This window comes from Sinocyclocheilus rhinocerous, unplaced genomic scaffold, assembly GCF_001515625.1.
Source record: "Sinocyclocheilus rhinocerous isolate Xijiao unplaced genomic scaffold, SAMN03320098_v1.1 scaffold1740, whole genome shotgun sequence".
Lineage (NCBI taxonomy): Eukaryota > Metazoa > Chordata > Actinopteri > Cypriniformes > Cyprinidae > Sinocyclocheilus > Sinocyclocheilus rhinocerous.
The window spans coordinates 479,842-492,162 of NW_015651446.1; the positions used below are offsets into that span (position 1 = coordinate 479,842).

Here is a 12,321-nt window from a genome sequence, read left to right on the forward strand (position 1 = left end):
AAACTTTAGCGATTTTTTGCAAACATTTCTTTGAGTAACATGACCGTAAATATGAACTCACGATTGAATGTAAAATAAAACAAATGATTACTTTTCGTTAAAATCTTTATTAATGCCAAAAATGCTTACAGTTATGTGTCTTTTTGTTCGCTCGGGCAGCCATTTTGCCCCTGAAGCCGGTTTACGCTGAGATAATTCATAACCCTTCTTTTGAAGTGTGGTCCCGAAAAATCTTCGTTTGAAGGGCTGTCTGGCCCTTCCCCCTGCCCCTCCAACCAAAAGAGAATTGAGACACCCCTACCCCTTCACATGAACGCGCGAAACGGAGGGGTAGGGGAAAGGGGAAGGGCTAAGGGGTAGAATTGGGATTGGGCCTTATTCTGGAGTGGAAACAGAGATGGATAACAATTACGCACACAAACAACCACATGCACACAGGCAGACAGCAACTTTGATTTTGACATAACATTATGCGCTCTGACACATTTGCTGTAAATTTAGTGGATTTTTTTTCTTTTTGTGCTCATGTGTGAGCTAGCACTGACTGGGTACATATATATGTCTTATGATTCAGTATGAATTATACATAACAATATCAGAATTGGATCCTCACTATTACCGCTCAGAACAAATTCTGAAATAATACTGTTTAAAGTAAACATGAAATGATGTTCATAAACCATGTTGTTTATGTAATCTGTCATGTGAAACAGGATATTCTGCAAGAAGAAAAATGTAGATAGTTGTTTGGGTCCTGAAAAGAAAAAAAAACAGCTCATGAGAATCATTGGTTCGTTTTGATCTAAAAACAGAAATGGCTCATAAGAGTCATTCATTGGGGAATCAGACTACAAAGGATTGAACTGTATGTTTTTGACTCACAAAAAAGAATCAGCTCATAAGAGTCATTTGTTCATTTTGATTCACTAAAAAAGAGCCAGTCTATAAAAGTCATTAGTTTGTTTTTGGTTCAATTTGATAACAAGTACTGGTTCATAAGAATGATTTGTTTGCTTTGAATTAAAAAAAAAACAGCTTGTTAGATTTGATCATTTTATAATTGGACTACAGGACAACAATGGTCACTCTGTATGTTTTTAATTCACTAAAAAAAGAACCAACTCATGAGGGTCATTGGTTTGCTTTCATTCACCAAATAAATAAATAAATAAAAATAGAATACGTTTACATTCATTTAGCGACTTTGGATAAAAAGAACCAGCTCATAAGAATCATGTGTTTGCTTTGATTCACAAAAAAATAGCTTACAAGTGTCATTTGTACATTTTGATTCACATAAAAAAATGGCTTCTAAGAGTTGTTTATTTGGTCATTGGATTACAGTGGTCATACTGTGTTTGTTTTTAACTAACAAAAAAAGAACCAGCTTGTAAAAATCGCTTGTTTTGATACACTGAAAAAGAACTTGCTCATAAGAATCATTTGTTCATTTTGATTCACTAAAAAATGAAATGGCTCGTTAAGAGCTGTTCATTTGGGAATCAGACTACAAAGTTCAGACTGTATGTTTCTGATTCACTAAAACTAACCGGCTTGATTCCCTCAAATTAATTGATTCATAAGAGTCATTGTTTCGGGAATCATACTAAATTGTTCACACAGGATGTTTTTAACTAAAAAGCACCAGCAACTCTAAAAAGCAATAACAGAGATTATAAATGGCAACTTAACCAAGATGTGGTACTTTTATCTTAATCATTTACAGTGATTTAAAAGATTTTATTTGTGCTGCAGTATAGGTCTCAATGTTTAATTAGCTTATGTGTGTATTTTGTGTGTACAGGGAACGACCTCTTCCTGGTGGCAGTACATGAACTGGGTCACGCGTTAGGCCTGGAGCACTCGAACGACCCCACTGCCATCATGGCCCCCTTCTACCAGTACATGGACACAGAGAACTTCAGACTGCCACATGATGATCTGCAGGGCATCCAGAAGATCTACGGTAAGATTCACTCAGAACACACTCAATTCACAACATACTTTTTCTACAGTGTAAAAAATGATTTTTCGAAGTAAATAAAACAGATTATTGGAGTAGTTTTTACAATAAAATATTTCAGTCTTTCTACTTAAGAAAATTGTTTATTTTAATGTGTTACTCATGAAAGTTTGTTTCAACCACAGAATGAAATAATACAAATAGGTAAATGCAACTTTTTATCTCACAATTCTGACTTTTTTTCAGTCATAAACTCACATTCTGAATTTACATCTCACAATTTAGACTTTTTTTCTCCGAATTTTTGGAATCGGATTTGTGCCTTTAATTTTGAACACAACTTCTCAAAAAACGAATGAAAATCTAAACTGAAAATGAATAAAATATCTTAGGAAAAAAATAATCGCAGGCAAAATGTATGACTTCGTATTTAAATACACTGCATGCTTTGCTAACTTTGCTAATGCATCTGAGGTTTTCATTTACGCTACCTGAGTTTTTGTTTATCATTCTGGCACAAATCCCTCTTGGGGGCGGGGTTAGCAGTGCTGGGTTCTCATTGGTTGGTGAGTTTTTGATTGATAGCTTCTTGACCTGGAAGTGAAGACATCAGTGTTATGTTCTTTACAAGTGTGACTGAGAATCTGTATATAAAAGAAATAAAAATCTATGTATTTTTTTTTTTCAGAATTGTGAGAAAAATGTCAGAATTTTGACATATAAACTCAAAGTTGTGAGAAAAAACGTCAAGATAAAATATGTTTTAATTTTTTTATTCCATGGCTAAAACGAGCTTGCATAGTTACATGTCGTTTCTTTGTAATTATTTGTGAAATCTTCTAGTATCATTTTTTTTTTTTTTACAGTGTAACACTGAATATTGAACCTCAGTGCTTAGCTCAAATGAGAAGCAACCACATAGCAACACCCTGGCAACCAAACATGCTTTGTAAAAAATTTAAAAACCTACTGCATTATTTTTCCCTCTGTTCCTCCACTCCCATCCAGAAAAACACTAAAATGCACGTTCCTGAGATGTTCAGATCCTCTTTCCTGGATTCCATGCAACGTCCGTCCCTTTGGACTTCCTCTTTCCTCCTCCTGACACAGGATGAGACCGCGGAGGGTGGAGATACTCGTACATCTTATGTGTCACGCACACATTCCCAACTACGTTCTCTCAATATCTATCACTCTCACCAGAGGAGATCTCCGTTCTGTTGGCCTTGCGTTATGTAACGTGAAGGGCTGTAATCCTCGCTCTATTTCAGGAGATTTGATTTCAGACAGTCACTCCTCTCTGTGGTTCTCCAGAGGGCTAATCCTGTCAGGCCGCCCTCCTGCCTGATTCATACTTAAAATCATTCATTATTTTCTCCATTTAATCACCTATCCTTTCATTCTCATAGAGGATTTCTTGACCTCTCGATCTGCGGGCTCGTAGCGTTCTGTCGGCTCTTCCAAAAATCTGATGTCTTAGTTCATTGTGCTAACAGCTTGGACTCTTCAGAGCGGGTCAGCCGTCTGCTGTGCTGTGATAATGAGTCCACAGATAATCGAGGTGTATGCTGGACTATAAGTGATGCGAGAGCACATGATAGCTTTTTTTTTTTTTGTAATACCAATGGTCCAGATGAATATTATAAAACCAATTTATTTGATCAATGAGATTATCTAGCTTCTTTTACCATTATTTTCATAATAACACAATAAAAATAGTATATATAATATAATAAATGTTATATGTAATAAATGTACAATGTATGATTGTATATATATATATATATATATATATATATATATAAATAACGTCTCTGTGAATAATTGTGATATATACTACAATATAAATAAAATAAAATACAATGTATGAAAAATATATAAACAATATGATTTTTTTTTTAAATATAAGATTTATAATAATAATAATAATAATAATAATAATAATACCATTGTTTTCCAATGTAATTATTCAATTAATTATTTTTATTTATTCTTCTATGTCTTAATAAAAAGCGACAACAGAAATATGACAAATAAACATACCATTGTACAATGGGTAAGGTGTATTAATAAATTTTATATTAACACAATAACCATAAACTGATATAAAGTTAGGCTAATGAAATATATTACTTGGTGAAATAATTGTGATATATACTACAATATAAATAAAATAAAATACAATGTATGAAAAATATATAAACAATATGATTTTTTTTTTAAATATAAGATTTATAATAATAATAATAATAATAATAATAATAATACCATTGTTTTCCAATGGAATTATTCAATTAATTATTTTTATTTATTCTTCTATGTCTTAATAAAAAGCGACAACAGAAATATGACAAATAAACATACCATTGTACAATGGGTAAGGTGTATTAATAAATTTTATATTAACACAATAACCATAAACTGATATAAAGTTAGGCTAATGAAATATATTACTTGGTGACATAATTGTGATATATACTGCAGTATAAATAAAATAAAATATAATTTATGAAAAATATTTAAATAATATGAAATATGTTAACAATATAAGATTAATAATAATAATAATTTTTAATGTAATTATTTTTTTTATTTTATTTATTTATTTATTATTATTATTATTATTATTATTCATTTCATTTAAATACTTATTGAATGATTTATTTTATATGACTTTATAAATGCGACAACAGAAATATGATAAATAAACATATACCAGTTGTACAATGGTTAAGGGGTATTTGTACGCATGACATTTAGCCTCTAAAGCCCCCTTAGGATTGCTTTTATAAAATATAATAAAATAACATCATGATAAAACACAAAAAAAAAATCTCTAGAAACTAGAAAACATTTGGTGTTTGATAACCCTTGTCTCTCTCTCTCTCTCTCTCTCTCTCTCTCTCTCTCTCTTCAGGACCTCCCGACAAACTTCCTCAGCCAACGAGACCTCTACCGACGGTCCTACCGGCCCGCTCGCACCCTCCCGTAGATCCACGCAAAAACGACAGGCAGACACGGCCTCCGCGAATACCGACCGGCGACAAACCAATGCACCCGAATGCTAAGCCAGACATCTGTGACGGCAGCTTCAACACGTTAGCCATCCTCAGGAGGGAGATGTTTGTGTTTAAGGTAAGCCAATGAATGAGACATACAGTAACTGTCAGAAATACACAAAACAAACAGATTCATATGTCTTAATTACTATATGAAATAAGCTCATCTTCAACACTGTGTTTAGAGCGCTGGCAGCTTCAGACACACACACACACACACACACACACTGCAGGAAGCGTTTCAGCCAGCGTTACGCCTCGCTGTGTGGGTGTTTTCTCTTTGTTCTCTCAGTGCTTGAGCTGAAGGAAATTGACCTATTAGTCAGAGCCAATGAGCTTTTCTTTGCCCGCTGAACCTGAGAGCTGCCTTCAATGAATTCTTAACCCTCCAGTGTGATAGTTGAGTGGGCTCAGTAATGTTTGTTTTAAAGAAATTCATAATTTTATTCAGCAAGGACACATTAAATTGGTCAAAAGAATCAAAACGAATCAGAACATCGAACAAATGCTGTTGTTTTGAACTTTCGATTCAAAACAAGTCCAATTAATCCTGAAAAAAGGTATCACATTTTCCACAAAAATATTAAGCAGAACAACTGTTTTCAACTTTGATAATAGTAGGCGATATTTCTTGAGCAGCAAATCAGCATATTAGAATGATTTCTGAAGGATCATGTGACACTGAAGACTGGAGTATTGATGCAGAAAATTCAGCTTTGATCACAGGAATAAATTACACTTTAAAATATATTGAAATATAAAACAGTTATTTTAAAATGCAATAATTTCACAATATTAGTGTTAATTTACTGTATTTTACTGTATTTTTGATCAAATAAATGCAGTCTTGATTAGATTAAAGGTCACATATTTTACACCTTTCTGGAGTTTTATTTTAGGTTTTGATGTCCTTAAGAATATATATTTGCGGTATAAGTACCAAAAACCATCTCAATATATTTTTACAGCTCCTCTCTCAGGAGCTCTGCTGAGAACAGGTCGATTTTGGCCGGTCTAATTAATATTCATGAGCCTCTCTTCTGACTGGCCTGTTGTTTTCTGAGTGACGCACGGCCAGGCCAACCACAGGTAACTAGGGTCAGCCGACGTCACAGCGCTAGCTGGAAGCAGCCCATTCAAACCACAGGTCGGCCGATCTGGTTTCGTGGTTAAAGTGAAACTTTTCCACATGTTTCCGTGTTGTTGTTGCTCAGTCAGCAATGGCATGGACGCGGTGTTGTCTGGGGGTTTGGCAAAAGTAGAGTGGGACGGTGGGCGGTGCTCGGGGTGGTGACTGAAGGCGGTGACTGTGTAGTTCTGACATCAACTTTTTACGGAAGTCACAACGGTTCGTGAAAAATCACAGCTACTTTATGCAGGCTGTGTGCATTTGACTGTGGACTGACTGTTTTGAAACTTATATGGTAGTTACATAGCCCCTAGACCTCAGTTATCGTGAAAAAAGCCAGAAAATTTCAGTTTTGACAATATGGGACCTTTAAGAGACTTCTTTCAAAAATACTGAAACTAAATAAAAAAAATATTGAAATATTCTTACCAGCCAACGGTAAATAAATATGATAAATACACTATTATTTAAACATTTTTAAATAAAATGAAAACATTTTGAATTATTTTTAATCTATATATACTACAATATAAATAAAATATAATGTAATAATGAAAAATGTATGAATAATATGCCTTTTATATTAATATAAGATTTTTAATAATACATCTTTTTACATTTCTTTTAATCTCATACTGAGAACATGCTGAGAACATCTGAGGTTTTCAGAGAGGTGATGACTCCAAAATCCATGACTGCAAAAAACAAAGTCTATAAACTCAAATCATATCACATATCACAAGTGCACCAATGGAAAAAAAAAAAGTTGACGAATTGATGTCCACTACAAGGGGTTGCCAAAAGAGGGTTGCTGGTGAGAAGACTTCAACAGATTAACAATGGAAACTCCTTTAAAAAAGCTGATTCTCTCTGAAAGTCACTTATGGATATCATATTTCTTCAGATGTATATGAATAAAGACCGGGTCCAGTAGTTGTGATCTGTGTGTGTGTTTGTGAAGCAGAGCTCACGTCTCTGAAGGCTACGGCACAGATTTACTACAGAAAGTATATTTTTTCTGAATCGCCAAACTCATGCTGACGTGTAGATTTATTCCGCATGAAGGGGGTTTTTGTTGGGCTCTAATCTTGTCACTTGGTTTCCTTTCCCAGTTTCACAGCAGACGCCTCTGGGAAAACAAAATCTATCATGAATGCTGTAACATTTCCTCACTTACTCGCTCAGTCGCTCGCTCTCACATGCTGTAAACTGGAGTAGTCTATCATCACAGCTAACACAAACATATTTCTGTGCAGTAAAATGCTGAAAGTCTGCCATCTAAGCTCAGAAGCGTGTCAGATCCTCACATTGGCGGCTCATGGTTGTTGGACGGAAGATGTATGTAACGTGTCTTTATGTAACCAGTGGCCGGTTACATACAGTAGCCTGCTTAAACTAGTCTTACAAGTTAATAGTTAATTGTTTTCTATAAATATAAACAGTCAGTTCCCTCCTCCCTCTCTCTCACTCTATAGTAAGTATGTGTGTTTGAAGTGTTGGAGAGTGTGTCTCATTCACTCAACTGACTGGCCGTCTCCTGAGTGCTGCTGTTTGATGCGGTTTAAGTCTGTGCCTGGTGACAGATCTCTTCCGTCCAGTCCTGTGAGGAGAGTTTCACAGTCTGGTGAGGGATCTGTAGACTGTGAAATAGTGAGAGGCAGAGGGATAGAGGCCGATCTCCCAGCAGCAAGCTCTCAACCTGCCCAGCACCACACTGCTCACGGTGCTTTCATCTTTCCCATGCATCCCTCCATCCCTCTATCTCACCGCACACATCCCTGTGTTCAGTACTGGCTGGCTGTTACAGTGTGCATCATTTGAGCAGACTAAACCTCTGAATGGAATCTGTATTCACGTCATCTGAGCTCTCGTAACTTACTGCTTCGTCCTGCCAAATCAAACACATTCAAATATTAGTGAAATCAAATCAAATTCCATTGATCATTTCTGACATCTGAATGAATCGATATGTTGCTGTAGGGACGGGAAATATGAGAAATTTCCCATTCCTATTTTTTCTTAATGATTCAATAAATGAACCAGATTCCTTAAATTATTCCTTAAATGAACCAGACATGACACTGATTAAGTCTCTCAAGTCTTAAATTGATAAATATACACACACACACACACACACACACACACAATTATTTTTTTTTAATTTAATTAAATTAACTATTTGTGATTTTTTTTTTTTTTGTTCATTTTTTAGCTCATGTTCTCATTATGTTTTCAAAGAGGTGATGTTGACTCCAAAATCCATGACTCAAAAAAATAAATAAATAACATATGGCAAGTGCACCAATTGAAAAAAAGTTGACGAACTGATGTCCACTAACTGCACAAGGGGCACCAATAGAGGTTTGCTGGTGAAAAAACGTCAACAGATTAACAATGGAAACTCTTCTAAAAAAGTCACTTATGGATAGCATATTTATTCAGATGTATATGAATAAAGACCGGGTCCAGTAGTTGTGATCTGTGTGTGTGTTTGTGAAGCAGAGCTCACGTCTCTGAAGGCTACGGCACAGATTTACTACAGAAAGTATATTTTTTCTGAATCGCCAAACTCATGCTGACGTGTAGATTTATTCCGCATGAAGGGGGTTTTTGTTGGGCTCTAATCTTGTCACTTGGTTTCCTTTCCCAGTTTCACAGCAGACGCCTCTGGGAAAACAAAATCTATCATGAATGCTGTAACATTTCCTCACTTACTCGCTCAGTCGCTCGCTCTCACATGCTGTAAACTGGAGTAGTCTATCATCACAGCTAACACAAACATATTTCTGTGCAGTAAAATGCTGAAAGTCTGCCATCTAAGCTCAGAAGCGTGTCAGATCCTCACATTGGCGGCTCATGGTTGTTGGACGGAAGATGTATGTAACGTGTCTTTATGTAACCAGTGGCCGGTTACATACAGTAGCCTGCTTAAACTAGTCTTACAAGTTAATAGTTAATTGTTTTCTATAAATATAAACAGTCAGTTCCCTCCTCCCTCTCTCTCACTCTATAGTAAGTATGTGTGTTTGAAGTGTTGGAGAGTGTGTCTCATTCACTCAACTGACTGGCCGTCTCCTGAGTGCTGCTGTTTGATGCGGTTTAAGTCTGTGCCTGGTGACAGATCTCTTCCGTCCAGTCCTGTGAGGAGAGTTTCACAGTCTGGTGAGGGATCTGTAGACTGTGAAATAGTGAGAGGCAGAGGGATAGAGGCCGATCTCCCAGCAGCAAGCTCTCAACCTGCCCAGCACCACACTGCTCACGGTGCTTTCATCTTTCCCATGCATCCCTCCATCCCTCTATCTCACCGCACACATCCCTGTGTTCAGTACTGGCTGGCTGTTACAGTGTGCATCATTTGAGCAGACTAAACCTCTGAATGGAATCTGTATTCACGTCATCTGAGCTCTCGTAACTTACTGCTTCGTCCTGCGAAATGAGAAATTTCCCATTCCTATTTTTTCTTAATGATTCAATAAATGAACCAGATTCCTTAAATTATTCCTTAAATGAACCAGACATGACACTGATTAAGTCTCTCAAGTCTTAAATTGATAAATATACACACACACACACACACACACACACACACATTTATATTTAAACAAGAAATATTACATTTTAAACAACCACATACAGAAGCTTTTATAAGTTATTTTTTATAAGCTCTTTATATGGCATCACAAGAAGTTCTGAAGCTCTGATCCTAATAAGTGAACATCTTGTGCTTCAATTTATCTTATCCTACCGCTGCTTCCTGTACTTTAACATTATATTTAACATTACACTCCTCTGTGTTACTCAGCTAAATTAGAGATATTTTAAATTGAAGACAGTCCAACTTGTACCCGATAATGGTCTCTCTGAGAGTGACTGTTCCAAAAAATGAGGTACAGAGGGTCACATAAGACCCTCTTTCTTACAGAACAAAGCAGAATACATTTTTGCTCTGTGACCCATTTTTTAAGGTCCAAAATTCGTGCAACCCCACACAACCACCTTTGTAACAGAAATAGCCTACATTTTAAGGTCTTAATTGTCAAAATGTCAAATGAAACCTTTCCAAGTCTGACTTTGTAGTTGAACTCATCTCTGCTGATATATTCGGTAATTTGGTCTTGATGCAAATGAATATATATATATAAAAAATATTATGTTTTTAAAATATATATATATATATTTTTTAATATATAATATATTAAATAGTATGTTAGTATGTTGCTATGCGGTTGCTAGGTGACTGCTCACAGGACCCAATCAAATTTAGTCATACAGGTTTGGAATGAATAGAGATTAAATATTACATATATTAATTCTATTTTTTAATTAGGGCCCAAGCCAGAAAGGCGCAGGGCCCTATTGATCCCCTAAGGATTTTTTTTTTTTTTTTTTTTCAACCAAGAAATTATTAATATTTAAATTATTTACTATATATTATTACGTGTATATTAATTTATATTATTTAAATTATTATAAATAATATTATATGCTATTTAAAATGTTACATACACACATATGAGATCCATTTTTTTACTGCAATGCAAAAAAATAGTACTTTATGTTCAACGGAAGAAAAAGGTCATACAGGTTTGGAACGAATGGACATAAAGCTTGGCAGAAAATGTTACTCGTTTATCTAGTTTATGAGGCGACAGGCTTGATTTCCCATCATCCTCTCCAGCAGCACAAGAATGATAAAAACACACAGATAAACATCACTTACACACCTAATGTGCATCCTTTGCTCTTCATTATGACTAAAAATTATGACTATCATTATGACTAAAAAGCCTCCATGCGTCTGCTGGGAACTGTGAAATATGAAATTGCCCACAGTGTCTGTTTTATAAATCAATTTTATAAATTTTGATTTCTGGACTCATAAGAGCTTCCCAGGAGGGAACAATTGTTACGGAGTTATGACGGAGATATTGTCTGTTTTGCCACTAATGTGGCACAAGCTTTGGAGCATCAAAGCAGTGGCATCAAAGCTGTAGATGTGTGACGTGGGATTTTCCAGAGCTGGAAGTGAGAGCAGCTGTGGCAGAATGGCTGTAGGTAAAGGCCAGGATGCCACAACTCAAACTACTCCCATTTGGGTTTGAGTTATTTATAAAATACACTTTTTTGTCCTATGAAAATGACTTGTAAACAACAGAAAAGCTGCTGTTTACAAGACTAAACTTCTAAAGCCTTGTATTGACCACTCTGTGCTCCAAAAAACAACACGCAAAGCCTTATGAGATATGTCTGAAATGTTCCATACAGCTAATGTTTCTTTGTTTTTTCTCTTCCAATCATGTTCTCTCTATGAAGGACCACTGGTTTTGGAGGGTCAGAGATAACACTGTGATGCCCGGTTACCCCATGCTCATCAATGTCTTCTGGAGGGGTCTGCCACCCAAGATCGACGCCGTCTATGAGAACAGCAAGGGCAAATTTGTTTTCTTCAAAGGTAAGATTTCTACACATCAGATCAACGTCCTTCAGCACAATTTGTTTACAAGCGTCACAGGTGAGTTAGTGAGGGAACAGCGTCAAGATGAGACTTTCTACAGAGAGGTCAACTGCTGTAGGGCTCTCACGGGTTTATCTGCACGGCTTTACTGGAGCGGAGGGCAGTTTGCCTCTAAATATAACACCGTTAGGAGTTCATCTAGTGACTGTAAGAACATGCATGTGTGTGAGAGCGTCTATGATGGTGAATCTCACAAAACCTGTCAAGAACATGAGTCATATTTACACACAATCGAAAGGAAATAGTCATGTACACAATATTTAATATGATCAATAACTTAAAAGGATTAATAAATGATTTATGACAACAATAATAAAATTAATGCAAACAAAAATGGTCAAATATTTTAAAAGTATACTTATATATTTATACGTAAATATTTAGACTTAAATATTTTAAAGTATAATTATAATTATTTATTTAAAACATTTATTTAACACATTGTGCTTAATGGACTTAATGAGGTGACAAGCAAATGAAATTTGGCTTTCTCATTTTTTTATGTAAAAAAATAATATACAGTGGGTACGGAAAGTATTCAGACCCCCTTAAATTTTTCACTCTTTGTTATATTGCAGCCATTTGCTAAAATCATTTAAGTTAATTTTTTTTCCTCATTAATGTACACACAGCACCCCATATTGACAGAAAAACA

At 35.4% G+C, this 12,321-nt stretch overlaps 1 protein-coding gene across 1 annotated transcript in view; it reads left to right on the forward strand.

Annotated features, from left to right (window-relative positions):
- The window catches only part of LOC107712777 (matrix metalloproteinase-16-like), a 73,129-nt gene that overhangs the window by 47,125 nt on the left and 13,683 nt on the right, over positions 1-12,321 (forward strand). Inside the window, exons 5-7 of the mRNA XM_016518114.1 lie at positions 1,805-1,966; positions 4,881-5,098; positions 11,465-11,603. Coding sequence (XP_016373600.1) covers positions 1,805-1,966; positions 4,881-5,098; positions 11,465-11,603 — 519 coding nt within the window. The remainder of the gene's footprint in view (positions 1-1,804; positions 1,967-4,880; positions 5,099-11,464; positions 11,604-12,321) is intronic.